The 20,755-nt window shown below is 50.1% G+C and overlaps 2 protein-coding genes across 2 annotated transcripts; both read right to left on the reverse strand.

Moving 5' to 3' along the window:
* Position 1: 1 nt before the first annotated feature.
* wfikkn1 (WAP, follistatin/kazal, immunoglobulin, kunitz and netrin domain containing 1) lies at positions 2-4,058 on the reverse strand. The gene is made up of 2 exons (XM_088612220.1): positions 2,830-4,058; positions 2-2,247 (listed from the first exon to the last, which is right to left on the reverse strand). Exons 1-2 carry the CDS (start codon positions 3,103-3,105, stop codon positions 727-729), a joined length of 1,797 nt encoding a protein of 598 aa, XP_088468346.1. The 5' UTR covers positions 3,106-4,058; the 3' UTR covers positions 2-726.
* A 903-nt stretch (positions 4,059-4,961) lies between these two features.
* Positions 4,962-20,493, reverse strand: rab40c (RAB40c, member RAS oncogene family). The gene is made up of 6 exons (XM_088612237.1): positions 18,755-20,493; positions 13,908-13,968; positions 11,820-11,880; positions 11,131-11,208; positions 9,620-9,842; positions 4,962-8,614 (listed from the first exon to the last, which is right to left on the reverse strand). The coding sequence occupies exons 1-6, from the start codon at positions 18,906-18,908 to the stop codon at positions 8,340-8,342; spliced, it is 852 nt and encodes a 283-aa protein (XP_088468363.1). The 5' UTR covers positions 18,909-20,493; the 3' UTR covers positions 4,962-8,339.
* Positions 20,494-20,755: the final 262 nt, after the last annotated feature.

A 20,755-nucleotide genomic window follows, 5' to 3' on the forward strand; every position in this document is an offset into this window, starting at 1 on the left:
GTCTCAAAATATCAATTCCTTTATTTGAGCAGTCACATGTGTGCATCACACATCTCATTTAAAAACACAGGTCAGATGCAGGAAAGCACTCCGTACAGTGGTTTACCTGCTCTCGTTTTCAGTCTGAGTGATTTGGGTAAAAAACATCTAAAACGTTCACTCTATCACCTAGAATGGCAAACCGAAGGTGCTGATCTTCCTGTAGTTTGAACCTTAAACTGGGAATACCAGCGCGCTCTGATCTTTGCAAAGTTCACAAGAACAAGCATTGGGGACCACACTAGCAGCCGAGGCAGGAGAGAAAGTGGGGTCGACTGTACAGATCCAACCTGTATATCGACACGTCCATCAGCTCAGCCCCAATTGGATTGGTTGTGGACAGAATTCTTGCAGCAGAAACATTAGCTAAAACGTCTCATGATACTGTTCTGTGCTAGTGAGAACAAACGGTTTCCTAAACCTAGTCTCGAAGGACATGGAGAAGACTCGTATGAGGCCTTTGAAGCAGAACCTTCCTCAGCACTCCGAGGTTTTAGTTGGCACCACTGTCCCGCTGCTGAGAAGCCTTCAGAGAAAGACACCGAGCTCGTTGCACCTCTGCAGATGTGCTGAAACAGCTCAGCAGTGTCTTTTTAGCAGGATTATCCTTGAACAAACAGCCCGTGACCCGCCAGTCCTTAAACAGCCTGGAAAACGATTGCCGGCTGAGCCCTTCGGCTGCTTCCCCTAGTCCTGGAAGCGCTGGAGCAGCTCGCAGGTCCTCTTCTCCAGGACCTCGCGGATCTTCTTCAGTCGCCGCTCGGTGACCGGCCGGACGTAGCTGTCGGGCTGCAGCAGGGCCATGCCGTCCTGCACCTCGCCCATGACCAGCAGGGGCCCGTCCTCCAGGGTGACGTTGGGGCAGGGGCAGCTCCAGTCCACCCGGGCCAGCGTGACCTCCAGGTGGCGCGCGTCGAAGAAGGCCAGGCCCATCTTCTCGTCCCGCAGGACCTCCTCCAGGCTGAAGCGGGCGATGCCCGAGTCCAGCTCCTCGATCAGCTCCGTCAGCCGGCCCACGACGGCGAAGTCGCTGCGGCACAGACTGGGCACCATCTTGCCCTTGGGCTTGCAGGCCCTGCAGGGCCGGCTCTTGGGCTGGGGGCAGCTCTCCTCGCACTCCTCCCGGCTGCGGAAGCTGTTGCCGTTGCCCTGGCAGCCCCCGTAGGCGAAGGCCTGGCACTGCTTCATGAGCGGGTTGTAGGCCCAGCGCGCCTCCCAGACCTTGCAGGGCCCCTGCACAGCGGGCAGGGAGCAGACGCCCACGCCCTCGCGCTGGCAGGAGGCGCGGCACTCCTCGTAGGTCTCGAAGCGGTTGCGGGCGCCCTCGCAGCCGCCGTGGGCTAGCGCCAGGCAGGCGCCGCGCTTGGCGTCGTAGCGCCAGCCCACCCGGCGGTCCCCGCACTCCCGGCGGTCCGCCTCCTCCAGGCAGTCGGCGGGGGAGAAGGGCCGGGGCGCGGGCTCGCCCTCCTCCGCCAGCTCGTCCTCGGCGCGCCGGATGACCGACAGCGGGAAGTCGGCGCGCAGGATGCCGGCCGAGTTGCGGGCGGTGCAGGTGTAGATGCCCGTGTCCCCGGGCCGGGCGTTGTAGATGACCAGCTGGCCGATGTTGGTGATGACCAGGTTGCCGTACATCTGGTCCGGCCGCATGATCAGGCTCTCGCGGCGCTCCGTCTGCTTCTCCCAGGTGATGTCGGGCCTGGGGACCCCCACCACGTCGCAGTGGAAGCTGACGGTGCCCCCCAGGTAGACGGACTGGTGGCTCGGGTTGCTGTACAGGGTGGGGGGCAGGGGCTCCTCCCGCGAGGAGGTGGGGGTGGGGTGCGCGGTGGTGTCCAGGGGCAGGGGGCTGGTGTGCGGCCAGGCCAGGTGGTAGCGGCAGGTGACCACCGTCAGGGCGACCCCCCGGATGCAGGCCTCGGCGTCCATGTAGCAGCGGTTGAAGTAGGTGAGGCCGTCGGAGGCGCAGGTGAAGCTGGGCTCCTTCTCGCAGCGGTCGCGGCACTTGCACACCGGCTGGCCCTCCCACACGTCGCACGTCGCCCCCTGCTGGCTGCACACGAAGCCCTGGCAGCTGGCGGTCACCCCCCCGCCGCTCTCCCTCGGCCCCTGCCCATCCGACGGCGCGGCCGAGCCGTCGGAGAACCGCGCCGCCACGCAGCTGCGCAGCCCGCACACGTTGGTGCAGCACTTCTCAAATCCTGCGCAGTCCTGCGGGAGGAGGGAGACAGCAGAGTCACTGTGTGGCCGCAACCCCTCTGCTCCGCTTCCACATCTCACGTTGCTGCCCGCAGCTTCACTCTTCGGTTCGCCTAACGCCGTGGAAGCGCCGTCTCACGACCCCCTCCTGCTTCGGGTCGGGTCCGTGGAGCTCCCCACCTTATCCGGGAGACATAGACCAAGCCCCGCCGCAGCTACGCAGGCGATAAAAGCAGGAGCCAGCCAGACTAGTTTTCCGTGGGGCCCCCAATAAAAACGGCAGGGCAAATTAAAGAACAAAGAAGGGCACTCTTTTTCATTCTCTGTGTAGTCTGGAACTTAATTCGACCTTGCAAAACAATGCGTACATTTTAACACGAATTCCGGCTACACTGTATAATTGTTTATAAACTTTCTCACACAAAACAAGGGCCGTGCTAGATGGCCACGTAAAACTGGAAGCAAAACTTTTTTTGTGTGTGTGTGTGCAAGTGGGCAACACAATTTTGTCGTGGTTTAAGATCATTATTCACAGAGAGGCGTCTTCCCTCACACGCTAAGCGCAAGGCCCCAAGGCGGAACAGGAGGACTCACCTGGTCGACGCGACACTCCCTCTCGCAGGTGCTCTGCGCGTCCACCCAGAGGTTGGCGTTGAGCTGGTTGGGACAGACTCCCGGGTGTTGGGTCTGGCCCCCGGCGAGACTCGCCCCCGACACCGGCGGGGACAGCGCGCAAGCAAGAGCCCAGAGCAGGGGAAACGACGGGGCGAGTTTCCCCAGGCGCGGGACGCATCCTCCGGCATCACTCCGGCGCTCGCAGGCGCTGGTTCGGGATCTGGTTTCCCTCCGGCTGTGGTCGGTCCTGCTCATTATAAACCTCTTGCAAACGAGCAACCTGGAGCGCAGCTCCCGACTGAAGTCATAACTCCCACCCGTCTTGAAAGTGTGAAACGTCGTTAGAATTAAATCATCCGATCCATATCCAGACCGCAGGTTACGAAGGAGAATGAAAATACAGCCAGAAAAGTCAGGATTGGTATTTCAATTCCTTGTTATCACCGGGGTGTAGAAGATCAGGCGGCGACACGTGTGTAAATCCGTGTCACCGAGTCCAGGCAGCATGGTTAACTTGAGTGTTGTATTTTGCATTCATATAGATGAGCGGTTTAAAAAGGGTGTTTCGTTAAAGCGTTCGAGAATCAGTCTCTCGGAAATGCAAAATAAATTGAGCGCCACGTTCCCTGCAAGCCTTGGACGTCGCCTTTCCGAGCTGGACGACGCGGACTGAGCCCGAGTTCGGGGGACCAGCGAGTCCGGCGGCCTGTGCGCCGTGCTGAGACAGAAGGGGCCTACCTCTTGGCCTCTCTCTTCTAGCGTCCAGCGTCTGGGAGTTTTATTAGAGGCGAGGCCAGCGCTAAGCAACTGGACAAACATTGTAAAGGGATCAAAGGCAGGGCGTCGGGGCCCACAGCCGCCCTGACCCACAACCCCACGCACGGCCGCTCGTCCCGGTGGGAATCGCTCCCCCCCCCTTGCCTGCACTGAGGTCTTGGGAACCGTGCAGCGCCTCACACTGGATAGGCAACGCTTCACCGAGTGTGTATTTGTGCGGGGGACGGGGGGGACACCAAGCCTAAATACCAAGGTGGAGTATTTTGTGATGTGGTCCTTCAGGGGAATGTACTAACCCAGCGCGCCCCCTAGCTGCAAATAAAGGCAGTGATACATTTGTCCTTGGCCTGTCCCGATGTAAAACCCACTTTGATCTCCCTCTTTTCCAAGCTGAGGTTCCTCCGAAAGCCTCTTCTTCCCCCGGCACCTCCAGGACAGCAGGGAAAAGGAGGGGTGTGGCCGATGGATTTTAAAAGAAATACTGGGACTGGCTTGGCTGTGCAAACGCTGCGTTTTCCCAACTGCCCCCACAACCCCCCTGCTCCTGGCCCGGTCTAGACTGGAGGGGGGGGGGGGGAGTCTGCCCTCAACGCTCATTCACACACGGCCGCGAGATGCCTGAGGCGGGCGGCGAGGACCTCCCCGCACCCCGCTGCTCTACAAGAGGAGGGGCCACCCAGACCCTGAGAAGTTCTCCTCTTCCCTTTTGATCCAAGCTGACCCCTTGACCCCCCACGTGACTCTTGACCTTTGCTTTCAGAAGCGTGGCGGGGGGGGCGACTACTTGACTCAACAGCCAGGAGCACAGGACTCTGGGAGACCACAGACTAACGCCCTCACCGCCCTTTGCTTTATTGCACTGGGGGGTGCAGCTCTCAGACTGGGGTAACTGAGCGAGAGAAACCACCCAAGTGGACAGGACGATCAAATCCCATGGCACAGTCCCGAGAACGCAGACTTTAAGAGGCTAGGATGTAAGTGTACTAAAACATCTACTCCGTGCCTTCCAAAACAATAGGGACAGTGAGGTCCAAACTTATTTTTGCTTGACAGTCATTTGTGTATCACAAATGTATGACCTTAGTATGAATTGGTATAGTATTGCAAGAAACTGAATAAGCCTCAGTGTTCAGTATTTTAGATTACACTGCTTTCGTCTTTACAGGATGCGATAATTACTCCTCATTTGTCTTTTAGACTCACGCTGCGCTGGAACTGAAGTAGAAACACCGGTGAGCCTCTGTACAGGAAGGACAAAGGCTTCAACCTGCTTTCGCCCCAGGCTGGCAAGAACGACACTCTTCAGACAACACAAGCAAAGAACCAAAGGACTGTACTGTTAACGATTTTATTGTGAAAAAAGGTCTCACTTTTTATACTGTAATAACTGTACAATCAATAATTTAAAAAAAGGGTTTGTTTATATTGAGAATACTCGCAAAAAAGCATTTCTCAAAGTTAACCCAGCAGCTTAAACCAAAGGAAAAATAGTGTTTCACTTTTAATAATAACAATAACTGTTTCCCTTTATCCACCCAAGGAAGGGAAGTAAAGACGAACCTGGACCAGCTGTACTCCAATATTAGCTACAGCTTCCCTCCCAGAAGGAATGTGTACATACTGCTTGATTATGTCTACACACTGCATAAGTGACCCCCTACAAAATATTCCCTTTAACATAGAAATCCACAACTCAAAGAGATAAAAACATTTCAATATAATAACAAGCAAACAGGGATGTGCCGCAGAAAGGGAATGAAGTGAAAATCGCAAACGAACACGGTCACGGTCAATTTTCTCTCCGTATAAACTGAACAGTTTAAGTTCTGCAACGGGTGGGCTGCATCCCCTCGTTCTCCTTGAAGGTATTTTACGACTCGAGGAAGAAGAAAAAAAACTGGATTAGCAACTACTCCCGTCTAAACACTGCAACAGGCAAAGCCTTTGAATATAAAGAGGGCCACTCCTTCCCGACTGCTCTGCACTCTCTCTACACTTCAGTGTACGCAGACTGTCGAGCACCACTATTCCACATAAGAACTCGTTTTCTAAATGGAAGCAATGCAAGGCAATGACAAGGACAGGTTTCGTGTGCTCAGGAGACTAGTCAGTCAAGATGCAAAGATGTCATTCAGAGCTGCACAATCCTATCCTATTTTCCAGGGTGCAGGGCATCTCGAGTCTGCACAGACCGCTGTGCACTTACAGTTCTAATTCTTTCATGCAACTAATCGAGCCCCTGCACACCACCGTGTCGATAGGATGCACTGTCATCTTGTCACTAGCAGACGAGCCTTCAAGAGCAACCCAACTCTCAGCCTACTCAAGGGTGGGCTTCATGTGCTGGGCTGGGCTCAAGGAGGCCGTGGCCGGTCCCTGAAGGCGGGGGGAGGGGCCCGACTGCACTCTCTGTGCAAACAGGGCTCCCGGAGAAAGTAGGTACTGCTGGAAAGAACCGAGACAACGCACTGTCGGAAACGATTTCAGCACTGCAAGTGAAACAAGTGTTATCAAAACACTGCAAATGCTTATAAAACCAATTCCAATGAATTTAACTTCTTACCAAGTTGTGCTTTTTCTACAGACCAGACGGATTCCTACCCTCTCTACATCCTTGGCCAGGTTTTCCATTTTGGCAATTTCTACCCCCCCAGGCACACCATTAGCTTGTTTTGTCCCCCCCCAGAAAAAGGGCCTTGCATTTATTAAAAATAATGTACCCCAACCTTCATCTGCAATGTTAACGATTATTTTTAAAGAAAAAAAAATACACACAACGTCATTGGAACACAAAGCTTAGAATGTGTGGCTGGGGATCCGATAAAAGTCACATTTCAGCGCACAGCGGTTCAAGGCTGGTTCAGGTCTTTCATGCAACACAAGTAACTGCTGAGGGAGCGGAAGAGATTATGGGCTCTTCCTCAGGTGTGCTAAGCAGCGGTCTTTGGGCACATGCGGGTGGTGGCGGTGCAAAAAAAAAAAGCAGAGGAGCTTTAGAAATGAACCCGAGGCGAGCAGGAGTTGCAGATCTCCCCAGCGGAAAGAGAACCAGCTTACAGGGCCACTGGTGCAGAACTCCACACTAAAGGTTTGAGTTAGTCTTTGGCCTCAGCAGCCGAGACCGATTCAGCCCTCAGATTGTCAAAAGGAAGAAAAACAGAGGATTGCTAAGGCATGTTGAACAAATCCTACTGAACTGCTGAGGCGCTTCTCTGCAAAATGCGGAACTTTGAAATGAGGAGGTCTTTGGTGCCCCACGGGAGGATTAAAAGGCCTTCCTGCAACTGCAGCGTACATGGAAAACGGACAGAACCCGAAGAGGGGTGGGTCTCGCGAGAAAACATCTCCCCCGACCACCAAAACGCGCTTCCCCACAGAAGTGCTGCAGCCATAGAAATTATAGCAAATGTTTTTTTTTTTGTACATTATCAAACTGATACATGGATTAAGAAGTCACCTAGACGCCAAGAAATGTAGTGATGAGTCAGCCAGCATTTATCCAAAAGGCAAAAACTGAGTTTTGTTTTTCTGTGTGAAAGCCATCTTTCATCTACAATCAGGGCAAGCACCACAACACGGAGGAGACGAGCTAGCAAAGCCGGTCTGCTGAAGGACTCTGGACTCGGGTTCGGTAGGGACTGAATGTACATGGGGCCGGTTCAAATGACAGACTTTTGGACACAAACATCCTGCGTATCATTTTTAAGTCTGGTTAAATACAATTACAGATCAGGCTTTAAAAAATAAATAAAAGTCTGAAAAAACGGAAACTTCTTTAAAAAAAAAAGATCAGATTAAATTAGACTAAATGGTGGTTCAATGCACCTACCATTTAGTGTAAGGTAGCAAAAACTCACAACTCCCAATTTCGGTGGCTTCACGCACGCTGTCCGTGAACACTGTTACATCTCTACCCTGGAAAGACACATCTTTGGTGCACTTGTTACTGAACCAAAAGATAGAACACAGCAGAGACTGTGCAGAGAGCACCTGGCAAGAAAGAAAGGATCACAAGGCAAGCAGGGAACATGCTAGCAACAGAATTTCACCTTTTTTTGCAGCAGCACCCATATGGCGTTTCACAGTCTGTGGAGTTAGGTCTTAAAAAAACGGAAAGAAAATGGGGGAGAAAATGGAAATCCGTACTTCCTATCATATTATCAGACCTCTCGGCTTTTTTTTAGGGGCTGGCAAGACTGCCACACTCCAAAGGGCGACAGAAGGGCAGGTATTCGAGTTTCCTGGTGCTGCCACCCCCCAGAACTACACCGTGTCCCTTTCGAACACTGCAAAAACAGCATACAAATTTCAGTGCAAAACTTTACATTACAAAAAAAGGTCTCTTTCTCTGGGTCTTCAATTTTTTTCTGTTAAATAATACATATATGTGTGTGTGTGTGTGTTAAAAAAACAAACAGACACTTCACTCCATGTCCCATGTGTGAAGAAAGAGTGAGGAACTCTCCGCAAGCAGTAGGCGAAAGGCTGAACAAGACGGACAGCAGCAGAGATGGTGCCGGGTGATGGCTGCACCAGCAGCAGGAGAGACCCAGCCCGTCTTCTCCGCTGAGTCCGTCCTTGCAGGATTTCAGCAGCAGGACAGCTTCGGGGGGGGGGGGAGGGGCTCTGTTCGGGGCGTGTCCAAGGCGGGGCGGGGGGTGGGAGCCTGTGGCTTGCCGGTGGTCCCGAGCTCGCTGGCCTCGGCCCCCGTGCTAAGAGATCTTGCAGTTGTTCCTGGCACAGTTCTGCGGGGGGCTCTGGGGGGGCCGGATGGATTTGGAGCGCTTCAGGCTGTTTCCCTTGCTGCCGCCCGCAGCGTTGGCCAGCGAGTATGAGCGGCCGTGCATCATGACCGCGTTCATCCCGTTGGCCATGGAGAAGGACTTCAGGTGGCTCTTGATGGCAACAGGCAGGGGCAGCTTGTCAATCAGGTGCACCGGAGTGCAAGATACGATGGCTCGACAGCACAGGTCCTGCAGGCTGAACACTGCAGAGTGGAGACAAACACACCTCCTGTCAACACACAGATGGCTGCAGCAAAGCGCGGCTCTAAGCTGCTCGCTTTTAAAATCCTCCTCTGTTACGGAATAACAGAGTACTTCAGCATCGCAGCGCAGCTGTAATTCCACGTAGCCCCGCTAGAGGGCAGACCTGGATCGCTTTGATATGTCGTAAGATTCATGCACTCCAGGCCTCGTTTCCCCTACTAAATCTAAATGACGTTAGCATCTTAGGACGCAGAAAGTTATATTCATTTATTTCAGTTTCAGCTCTTGTTAAACTACATTTGTGGCTACTGCCGAGACATCTACTCTGTTTGTACTATGTAAATCTCACCATGAAGCAAATGGACCCTGCCTCCACAGAGAAAAATCAGTATACAGTCCCAACACAAAGGACTTGATGATATGTTAAACAGTGTAACAGCGCAGACAGAATCTGGAAAAGTTCAGTTTAGCACTTACATGAAACCAGATACCAATGGCTGTATAAAGATGACCTGTTTTTAGATCACATAAAATGTTTTTAATTTGGACTGTGAGGAACCGGGTCTAATGTTCATGAATATTTCAAACGCTTACAAGTTAGCTTCTGCTCTTAAATTTTGTAATTATGCTTAGCTGGAAACTTCAGTAATAAAAAATAACCTCAACCATTCTGGGAAATACAATAACACCACTCAGATACTGCCAAAGGAATATTACTACTGCTGCCTAATGGACTCGGAAAGGCCAACCAGCTAAAAGGCAGCGCATTAGAAACATTCATGGGAAAATTTAATTTGGTGGTTTAAAGAAGGAATATCCAAAGGCTTGCCGTCTCTAATTAAATGTTTCTGGTTTGGATGCAGCAGAATGTGGTTACTGGAAGACGACGGGGAGTTTTGCTGACTGAGACGATCGCTGTTTACCCAGCACCCGGAGACTGAGCTCCAGCACCAGCGGGGTGACCTCTCTCTCGGTTCTGCGCAGGCGCACGGCCGCGCTCCTACCTCTGTTGGGCCTCCAGAACTTCTCCATGCCGTGCCTCATGAGGACGATGCGGGACAGCTCGGTGAAGGACTCGATGACGTTGAAGTTGCAGAGCGGGCTGACCTCAAAGAAGGTCATGCCGTTCTTCTCGGCGTAGGCCCGCGCCTGCTCCGTGGGCACCTGCCTCTTGAACGCCAGGTGCAGCCGGTTCCCCACCAGGATCCGGGGCACCCCGGGAGCGTGCTGCACAGCGGGGGAGCGCAGGGGTTCGAGAAGCGAGGTCAGGACGGACACTACTCCACACCCAGTAAAACAATCCTAGCCTGGACAACATTAAATCACTGCTCCAGGGTTAACATATGGATGTTAGGACATGTGGATGTTTTCCTCCATCACCGGTTTACTCTTCCACCAGCTGTGGGGCTACTCACGCCAAACATTACCCAGAATGCTGCAGCTTTCACCTCCTTCACATGGCAGCCCTCCTGTGCTACGCAAGGACTAACCAATCAGTCACGCATCAAAGATCAGCTGAATACATCGGATCTTTTAACCACAGCCCCAATTTGCTCTATTGCTTGCAGATGTTTGAGAAGCTCACGAGCGCTCTCCTATATTAAAGTGCAGCCAGCAGCGCCGGGGCATTGTGGGCAGCAGGAACGTGGGTCAGGAGGAAGGGCCGAGCAGAGGGACGGGCAGAGCTGGCTCCGACAGCGGGCCCCCAGATTCTCCTGTCCCGCGCCCCGCTGGAATGCCGAGAGCCACCGAGGTGGAGCAGGAAGGAGAAGTGTGGGTCGTGTCAGGCTGAGGTCCGAGATAACATGCACACGCCCCCTGCCTCCACAGGACATCCTCAAGGGGAACCGGAAAGGCTCCGTCCACAGAGCAGGGCTCCAGGCAGGCAGGAAACGGAGGAAACGGACTGGAGCGAGGATAAACCAAGCCCAGGACTTCAGCCCTCTGGGCTTTTTAGCAAGAGTAAAATAAAAAAAGAGCGATGCGCTCCATTTTAAAGCCAATGTAAGACGCAAAATTGAACCACAGGGAGATTCCAGGTAAAGTTATGAAGTCTGGTTCTCAGCCGTGCGAAATACTGAAGCACTGAAGCAGAACAGTCAGCCCTGTGCAGGTCAGGACGGGGGATTTGCGGATAGTGAGTGGAAGCAAGGAAGCCTGCAGCAAACATCTATTATTAATTCGTTATAATTAATACATTATGAAAGCTGCTGACTTGTTTTTTCTCATCTTATGGATGTATGTTATGGATGTATGTTAATGGGTTCGTGTTGCGTTCAATGTATTATGTATGGTGTTATGTCTATGTACCCTTCCTGCAGAGCAAAGCTCCCATCTGGGACAATAAAGGAACTGAGTAAGAATACAGTCCGCCTCTGCGAGACGGATCTGTCGAGAAGAACCTTCTATCAGGGCAGGGCATCGATGTCACGTGTGCTTTCACATCCCAAGTTTGAACAGATTACAAACCAAGTTCAGAAAAAGCCAGACCCTGGTCTAAATCAGAGGCTCTTACCTCGTCGATTTCCCGGATCCAGCGGTCGATGCCGTCGAAGGACCAGCGGTTGGTGATGTCATACACTAGCAGGATGCCCTGTGGAAGGGTAGCACAGTGCACACGGTGAATCGCTACATCACTGAAACCACCTACTGCTGAACTCGACTGCCTTCACTTGATGCACCAGGGATGGCTAATCACACCAGACTGCAGTCTGCATAAAAGCATTCCTCTCGCTGTGCTCCTGTACAGTACACAATTACATTTTAGCCTGTTCCTGAAAGCCACCTTAATCACTTCAGGGGTTATTTTTTTAGCTGCGAGCTTAAAGTTCTACCTTTCATGCTCTCTCGATGGGCCTGTGCCTGTGGTTTGTTTTCACAGCAATGTGCCATGTTTGGGACTACACAAATGACATGCTCTTTCTTTAGGTGGCTTTAAAGAGGAACTATTGTTCAATAATAAATGAATAATTAAGGAAGACGTGCCTCAGAGCTGGGGGACTAGCACAGAACAAATCAAACTTTGAGGAGAGCTCTGAAAAAGCTGACTCAAGCACATTTAAAACAGGAAAAAAAAATATTTGACTGAAGTGGCAGCTGTTCAAGTTTCCACAATACTGGGCTCCAAGCCTGGTTCTTTGCGAGACAATGAAAATCCTTAATTCCTAAACGGGAACGCTCTGCCCAGCTGCCTACAGAACGTACCTGCGCCCCCCGGGAGTAGGACCTGAAGATGGTGCAGAACCGGCCCTGTCCTGATGTGTCCCTGCAACACAGACGCACAAGCAAGTTAGGCCCTGAGCAGTTTTTACACCAGTCAGCTTGGGCTCACCCCTGCACAGTCACCGTACCTTAAACAGAAACAGTATGAAAGCACGGCGTTGGAGATAGGCTACGGTCTGTGTATATAAAAGGGGCTAAGAACGGTTATTCATTGAGAAAAAAAAAACAGTTAAAGCGATTTAAAGTGATTCCTTCAGGGTTAGTTGAAACTCACTCGTTTCAGACCAGAACAGAAGACATTCAAAGGCTCTCCAGAGATTAAAAGCACATTATTACATAATACTTCTGCTGGCCTGGTTTTGCCATGTAAAGAGGATTTCACTCATCAGTTACAATTCTCCTGCGTGCAAACAATACAAGAATAGCTGCATCCACCGAGTCAGGTGCTCCACCGAAAGGCCAGCCTGCAACTGAGGTCTGACTCTGATTCACAGCAACGTAATGATGGGCAATAAAACTTAAAGGGGCCTGACCTGCATAAAAAAGAAAAAATGTGTAGCGCGGTCTTCAAAATATACGCCAGAAGACGCAATCAATGTTGTTAAAATCGTGGAGAAACATTTTGAATCATGTAGATTTTACAACACAATGGCTCCAATTGCAACACTACGCATAAAACATGAAATTCCCCAGTGTACAACTGGTCCAGGCTGTGTTCTTTACTGGGGGGGGGTGGCAACTGGCCAGCAAACCAAAAAGGTCTGATAGGAGTAAGTAAAGGTGTCAGGGGACTAATATACATGCCAGAGGGAAAGGAGCTGATTCTCCAGCACATACAGTATATATAGTAACTCAGTGACAGGAAAAGCACCTAGATCTAGACCCTGAAAGGTCACACCACACTGTGTCAGTCTCGGTGGGAGGCAGGTGGGGGTGGCAGACATCTCCTAATTGTGCTGGGTCATCTGATCAACATATCATCCTCAAGACTGGCTGAAGGAAACTGTGCACTGTAGCTGCTTTCCCTGCTTCTTACTAATACCATTCATGACTCATGTCCGCTCCTTAAGCAGTGAACAAGGGGGAAAGGAAAGGCTAATCCATCCTCTGCTTAATCCAGGATATTCCAAGCTTGTTCTTTCAAACATTAAAGCGAAAAGGTCTAGCATTAAGAGAAATATTCCATCGTGGAATATACTTAAAATTAACGATAACAACAACAGTTGGGTTATTTACACAAAATTGCTGAACTTTATCAGCAAGTAAATAACTTAATATTCGTGCAGCACATTAAAATAGCAGGCTTGACCGAATACTGAAATGCACATATTTTAAACGCATCGTCCCTGCAAAATCGATTTGTAGACAGACGTGCCTCTTGCAGGCTGTCGACTCGCGTTGAAACTCTGCTGTCCTGATGTGTCCCTGGATGACTGCTGGTCATCAGTGCACACTACTCCAATTTCAATTCTATTCTTTCACATGCTAAAAAGTCATGCATTACTCACCACCGTAAGAGACTCTCTAATCATTATTCAGTCTACTAATGTAGATCTGCTTTTAAAGCACAAGGCATTGGCATTTTAAATTCAAAACATCCCCATTTGTAATATTAACTTTATTTCTGGAAACTGTAATTATATGGCCAGACTTTCCCTTGTTAAACTCATTATCTTTTGCACTGTGCTATTTGGAACTACAACATTCCAGGAACTGTAACTGTAGACAAAATAACATCGACATGCATGTCATGGTTTTCATCTGGCAGCTATAATAAATCTAGTTGAATAGTCGGGTTAGTAAGAACACAGCTTCACCCAGGAGCACTTCATGGGAAAGCAGCATGTCTGCTTAACGTTGCAGGGAGCTGACATATGTGATAAGATAGCAGACTACATTGTTCAGGTTTCACGTAAATTTCAACAACAGCTGTGCTTTGGCCACTTTAAAGGGGTAATTACAGGAAGAAAGCAACAATTGTCAGTCAGACATTTGAGAATCCTGAAGACAAATCTTTCGTGTTTTGCATGGGAGGTTACATGCACTACTAAGTTACCGTGAAACACTCACCACAGCTCCAGTTTGACTCTCCTCCCATCCAGCAGGATCGTAGTGGTCTTGTAGTCAATCCCTGCACAGACATAAGACAAGCGAGACAAATTGAGACAGAGCAGGATCTATCAGCAACACCCAGTCACAGTCTGTCGACACCAGGCAGTCGACACAGATGATTCTCTGAAGGGGCATCATCTAACCCGCCTGTGCATCGCAGAGCAGGCTCTCATGTCATGCGCCCACATCCAGAGCTCCTACTAGCTAGATAGCTAATCACATTTTGGATTACCCAGTTACAACTTCCTCAAGAACATAGATTTAACAGTTTCCCTTCCACTGGTCATTCAGGTTAGCCTTGATTGAGCACGGTTTTTAATGAACAGCCATTTCTGAAACCAAATGATCCAGCCGGCTGTAACCATGTGGAGAGGGCACCTAGTTCAAAGCCTATGAGCCAGTCTGTCGTCCAGATTCACCAGCGAAACTATAACTGCTCTGCTTCATCTCCCCTGCTTAGCTGGTACATCAGTTAAACAAAATGCCTCAGCTCCTACTTACAAAGGTTGAAAGTTCAGCACAGCAGCTGCAACACCTGAGAACTTTGAAAAACCATTAAAAAAAAACAATTAAACTCACTAAGGACCCAAGAACTCAACTGAGCTCTTGATCAGTTAACCAGCAGCCATCAGATGAATAAACTGGAATGCCCGTAGCCCAAAAACATTAGACATTCGTTCTCCTTGTTTATTTAGACACTTGGAAGTAACCACACTGAAAAATCAGTTTCTGCAATTTTTCCTGTTTTGTTCTTTCAGTCTCCTTTTGCTTTGCAGCTGTTCTGTCTTGTCTTTAGAAAGATTTTGCATTTTAATGGCACCTCTGTTGCAAAAGCCAGAGGACTTCCCCTTGAAACACACGAAATGTTTAATGGAGAGCTACATGGCTTGACAGTGAAAATGCCATCTATGTCATAACCATCCAAAGAGGCACTTAAAGCATTCTGGTTAAATTCTAAAATAAACAGCTAGTGGTGCAACATGATATTTTTGCGTATTTTAGTAGTCAGAAAAAACACGGTAACATTTTACCAGAGAATGTGCCAGTACAACATGTGAAGATTTGCTTATTACAAGCCATTTTCCCTTAAATGTCATGTGGATCTTGTGTACGTTTTATTTCTTTGTTTCACTTACGCAAAAACCAAAGTTCCGTGAATCCCGGAAAAAATTTTCGAGCACATTTCACGCAAAAAATGTAGACAATCGTTGGGATTGTCTAAATCTTTTGCATGAAATGTGCTCGAACAAATTTCAAACGCATCAAATGAGATCTAGAATTTCTAAATGTCCCTTTGGGTAAGAAAAACAGATTTAAACTGTGTGCTCAGGCATCTGTCATGGAGAGACAGCACATGCCTAGGAATCCTTAATTAGCCAGACGCAACAGACGCTGTTAACGTCTAAGCAGAGTGAGGACTGCATTCTGCTATCGGTCCTTCAGACAGTATGTAAAAGGAAGGAAGCCAGAATCTTGAGAATCAGAACCAACTGCATAGTCACACGAATAGAGATCTCTGCTCCTTTAGCATCTCTTTAACACCCCTCCATCCTGTCAGCTCGCGCTGTAAATTGCCAGCTGGCACCCCCTGGGAGGGCTGACTGTCCAGGTCACAGTGTCATTATCCCTTCATGATCCATCTCCACGTCGGCCCCTTGCTGGGGGCAGCAGGTGGCAGGGAGTGAGGAGGGCTGGGGGAGGCCTTCAGGGTCACTCCCCACAGTGGTCAGGCAGTGCTCCCAGCCCAGGACCGGACCGAGAAGGAGCTGGACAGCGACGTCCACACAGGCAGTCCTGTAGCCAAGGGGTAGGGCTTTGCTCTACATGTGGAACGAGCACACACTGAAGCCCTCCTGTTGCACCTGCCTTTCTTCATTTTTGGAAATTAAAATCAGCAGATAGCAGGATGATCAAAACAGCAGGATCCCAACTGATTTGCACAAGACAACGAATTTCTTCACACACTTCTGGTCTTTTCCAATGCAATGACATTTTAAGGCACTGGCGGACTGATTCATTGATGTTGTGCAGAGAAAGCGAGGACAGGAAGATTATCTCAGTATCTGCAGATTCAATTGCTGAGTGAAAGCTGACTGAAGGAACGGTTCAAAACAATGTAAAAGTCAATTAACGTTAACAGTATTGAATTAAAATACTGAAGGTCCTAGTGTTAGTACAGGAGACGCCAGGGTATTCCATATACACAATGCAGAGCTGGCTTCCACTGCGTTTGAAGGCTACACTCCGGTATAACCTCTGAGGCCTTGAGCTCGCTGTCTCACCCCTCCTGCAACAGCTCCCTGTGTGTCAGCTGCACAGTCAAGGACTGCAGCAGGCTCTGTACAACCTGCAGGAATTCTCAGCTCTAATGAAATATGGCACAACCACGAAACCTACAGGCTAAAAGAACTCGATTAATCTCCCACAAAGAGCAGAAAGAACACGGGTTCACTCAAGGCAACCCGAAAACAAACTGCCCGCTACCCAAGGGAAGGTCTCCAATCCTGCTGAAATCCGCCAGTTATCCATTATTGATACAAAAATGCTGTTGATTAATAACCATACAACGTGGTCCTCAAGTTCAAAGCCTCCTGAACAGACCCCTCAGTCCATTTTAAATATTTATAGTTATATAAATATTTGATCTGTTCTCCCCACTCGTCAGCTAGGTAGGAGAGTGCCGATTTGTGTATCCAAATCCGAGACGTGCTGCAGGCCCTCACAGGGTTTTCCTCAAGAGATTTTCATGCTTCATGCTTGCAGTCCCTCCACTGAAGCTGCAGTGCTGGGTGAAATAAACAATATATAATAACCCTCTCTCCAGCAAGAGTAAGAGCAAGGAGAAGCAACAGCATGGATTTTGGCATTGGCTTTGACAGGGTGCCTCTTTACTGGAGCAGTCTGTTATGATGAGTCCCTTACAGTTCCCTGCCAGCCACTGAAGCAGAACAACCCCATTACCCCGATTTTAACAAACCCCCTGTCCCTTTTTCTTTTGACTGCTCACTTAACAGGATCCCAGCTTAAAATAGCCAAAAAGAACACCTGTCCGAACAAACAAGACTTACTTCCAGTCTCTGAAACCCTGCTTCATTTTTCCCTGCACACCGACTTCCAAGAAACTGCTGTCAAATTCAAAGGAAAGGCCAACCAAGAGGATCTACTTTTTAAAGGCGGGATACATCTTGAAGGCACGGAGATGTGGGAGTGCTGAGTTTGGAATTATTCCTCCCTTAATAGGAAAAGTATCCTGAAACTCAAAATGGGTATAGATTTTTGACATACAGTATAACCCACATCAAACTTCCTGACTGCAATGGCTGTGGTGGTGGAGCACTGGCTGAGCTATTTCTGTTCTCAATGGCCTGTCTGATTAATTCTCCATGCCTTCTCAGCCCCAGTGTGGTATAACTGAGCCCTGAGAGGACTACCAGGCAGCCGCCCCCCCAGTCTTCAATTACACCTCCCTCACCAGACCTGGCTGTGGTTGCTTCCTGGCCAGACCCACTTGGAACTCATTTCAGTACCAAAATCAGGTTTTTTTTTTACTTCCATACACCGAAAGCCGTGCACAAATTTAACATGAGCCCCTTGTCTTCATGCATGGGCCGATCACACTGGAACCCATCATCCTCTTACATTTCAGCTTTGGGCAGACAGGACTGGGCAAGTTTCACCACATGCAATCAAAAACAGTAACTTACTGGCCCCGTTACCTGTCAAAGCTAGGGAAAACACAAGCTTATCCAACTATGCAAAATGCAAAATGCTGCTGAAGATGTTTAGCCCAACTTTCCAAATGATATTAAATTAAAATAAGAAGATTTCAATTTAAAAAAAAAACATGTTCTAACGTGGCAAATTTAAACATTATACTTAAAGGATGTGCGTAGCTTAAAATAGGGCTAATAGTTTTTCAATGCCTAAAAATCTCACGTGTTCACTTCATTTGCAACTGGTGTAAAACAGAGCTGCAATGCCACAATCAACAAACAGGGACACCAGCATGTCACAGAAATCAGAATCCTCTATTTTTTCCAAGTGTCGAACATGACTAGATACAATGCACCATGCTGGTGTGAGAACCTGCATTTTGGATGTCAGCTCTCCCCTATGTAATTGATAGGTACTATTACAGCAAATAACCACCATACAAGAAGTCTGGGAGAGTGTCTCTGCACAGGCGATGGCTCCATGGCTCATGGCGTACGAAAGCAGCGGGTGTGCAAAAAGAAACTGGTCAAAATGACTTCTAGAACACAAGCAATCTTGGAGGAACTAAGATAACAGCCCTTAATGAAACTCTTCTGTTGGACTGCATGTCCTCTCTCTTTAGTTAGAACTGAAAACTGTCAGTAGTATGTGTAGGAGGTGGTATACTGCCCAGCAATGCAGTAATAAAGACAAAGTGTACGCACGGCAGAACAGTACACCTTTGTAGTACTCACCGAACCTCTCACACCATATAATGTCAGAACACTAATGCTAAATCTTTTCCCGAAACGAACCGGCGCTCCCATGTTCATGAAACGTGGATGTATGTTCCACAATCTGCCCTGCAGCGTTATCTCACGAGCTCACGGCAAAGGTCCCTTGCACACCAGCGCCGTGCCAACGCAAACAGACTTTCGCCCCGGCCCCTCGCGGTGCCAATTGCGCAGGCACCCCACGCTGGGCCCGCTCCCCAGTCTCACAGGAAAGTTTGCCACCCGCGCCCACACACACCCCTCCTGGGATCGGTCACCCCAGCCGGCACACTCCTCCAGCAGAGCACCGGGCACCCACTGCTGGCCTGCGTCACTCACCGCTGCTGTATGCGTAGGGGGACTCCGCCGAGCCATCCTGAAGGCTGTCCAGGATCTCTCCCTTGCCCACGTCGCTGTCTCCCACCAGCAGGAACTTGAGGAGATAGTCGTAACTCTTTACGGGGCTCCCCTGGGTGCCCATCCTCCCTCTCATGGGTGCCGAAGATAAGTCCGGGGGTCCCCACTAAACACCTGAAGACGTCTTCAAGGCAGCGGCCCTGCCTTTCTCTGGGGGGGGGGTGGGGGGGGGTGGCTCGTCACAGAGCGAGGGCAAGACTCAGGTATGACAAAAACTGGGGAGCCCAGCAGGTATCGCGCCTTGACTTGAAAAAAAAATCAAGGATCAAACTTCCGTTTCTGTCCTGCTTGTGCGAAGACACAAGCCAACAGGCTCCTCTCAGGGGGATGAACTCAGTGTGGACAACAAGAGGGGGTGGGGGACTCACTGCAAACCAGCACACCAGAAGGGATTAGTGTATGACTGATATGCCGAATGGGTGAAGGTATCGGAGCCCATACAATCTGTCTTCATGCGAGTCCAACCTTTCCAGCCGAGCGCACAACCGGCGAGCTGGCTGTAATGCGGAACAACTGTGTGGGACCGCTCCCCGAAGCTCAACATCTGTTAAAAAAATAGTTAGATCCGAGCAGACCTTGCATTAAAACGCACATTTACTGCCGCTTAACAACAACAACAAAACCTGGATAAGACATGCAGACCGCAGTCCATCAGCAATCCCCTCCCCTGAGGAGACACACGCATCTTTGTGTTGGGCAGCGATGCGCCTCTCGCAGGGCGCCTCGTCTATGGGTCCATTGTTCTCCCGTCCGGGGTTAAACTATCACAACAAAGAAGGGCTTTCAAAAAAAAAAAAGACGCCGAGGAAAATGTTTCAAGAAAGATCGGCCTGGAACAACGGGGGGAGATATCTGGTTTGACGGAAGAAATCGGGCCGCGGAAGCGGCTCTGGTGATGTCGCACCGTGGACAGAAAGAGCAAGCAAGCACGCCCTCGTGTTGGGGAGGAAAAAAAAACACGTCTCCTTCCTGCCCTTTAAAAGATGTTAGTGTCGCTTCTCGACAGCATTTTGAGCTCATTCAAAAAATGTACTCGGCGGGGCGGGGGAGTGAAGAATACCTCGCACATCCGCAAAAAAAGGCACACGACACTTGCAGTCTGCGGCACACTGCCTGATAATACGCGTACGGCTGGGCAGCAGCTCAGGGCTTTACGCCGTAGCACATTCACAATAAAAACACACTATTCCGGGGGAAAAACAAAAAACTACCGAAAATAAAACCACTGTCTCTAGTTGCTGAGCAATTCCGTCGCGCCGAGAGCCGGCTTTCTTTAACTCGCGTGGAAACGGCACACCTTTCTCTGCGGGAGAAGTAGAAGCCTTCGCCTCAGCTGCCGTAGCCGCTTAGAGGCGCTCGAAGAGCGGCATCGGCGCTACTCCCACCCCGGGGTCTGAGTCCAGGCCTGAGGCAGCGGGGCTCAGGGACGACGCACCACCTCGCTCGGGGACCCTTCTCCTTCTTCTTCTCTCCGGATCGGCGCAGAATAACGTCCAACAGTCTCTGAAAGGGCCCGAGCGACGGCCAGGGTTTTTAATTTAAACGCGATCCTGTCTCATCCAGCCTCCCTCTCGTTCACTAACCCGCGGGCAGCCATCGCGCTGTCACTGACACTGCCAGCCAGCAACTACCGTAAGCGCTCACGGCCCGCCCCCTCTATCCCCGCCCCCCCATTGCTATTGGGCAAAGGGCAGCCGTGCTCTGTGCCGATAGGCTCACTGTGCCGTCGGTCAAACCTCTCAAAGCACGAACCCAGGCTGAAGTGTGTTTATTGCAGCGCCCTGGACTACGTCTTCTGACAAAATCTCCGAGAAGGAGTGGGGACGAATGCCAGCAGCCCGGTTCCCCCGCAAGAAAACCCAGCAATAAGATCCAGATTCAGATGATCTGCTCAATCTTCTAAGTTTTTAAATTTGAAAGGAA

Source organism: Lepisosteus platostomus, chromosome 19, assembly GCF_059453375.1.
Source record: "Lepisosteus platostomus isolate fLepPlt1 chromosome 19, fLepPlt1.hap1, whole genome shotgun sequence".
NCBI classification, from domain to species: Eukaryota; Metazoa; Chordata; class Actinopteri; order Semionotiformes; family Lepisosteidae; genus Lepisosteus; species Lepisosteus platostomus.

Bases quoted from the DNA above. Each gene is read 5' to 3' on its own strand.
- wfikkn1 (XM_088612220.1), bottom strand. From the start codon at position 3,105: ATGAGCAGGACCGACCACAGCCGGAGGGAAACCAGATCCCGAACCAGC. The intron at 2,248-2,829 runs GTGAGTCCTCCT...CTCCTCCCGCAG, and splicing joins GGGAGTGTCGCGTCGACCAG to GACTGCGCAGGATTTGAGAA.
- rab40c (XM_088612237.1), bottom strand. From the start codon at position 18,908: ATGAGAGGGAGGATGGGCACCCAGGGGAGCCCCGTAAAGAGTTACGAC. The intron at 11,209-11,819 runs GTACGTTCTGTA...ACCCTTCCACAG, and splicing joins CCTACTCCCGGGGGGCGCAG to GGCATCCTGCTAGTGTATGA. The intron at 9,843-11,130 runs GTAAGAGCCTCT...CCCGCTGTGCAG, and splicing joins GGATCCGGGAAATCGACGAG to CACGCTCCCGGGGTGCCCCG.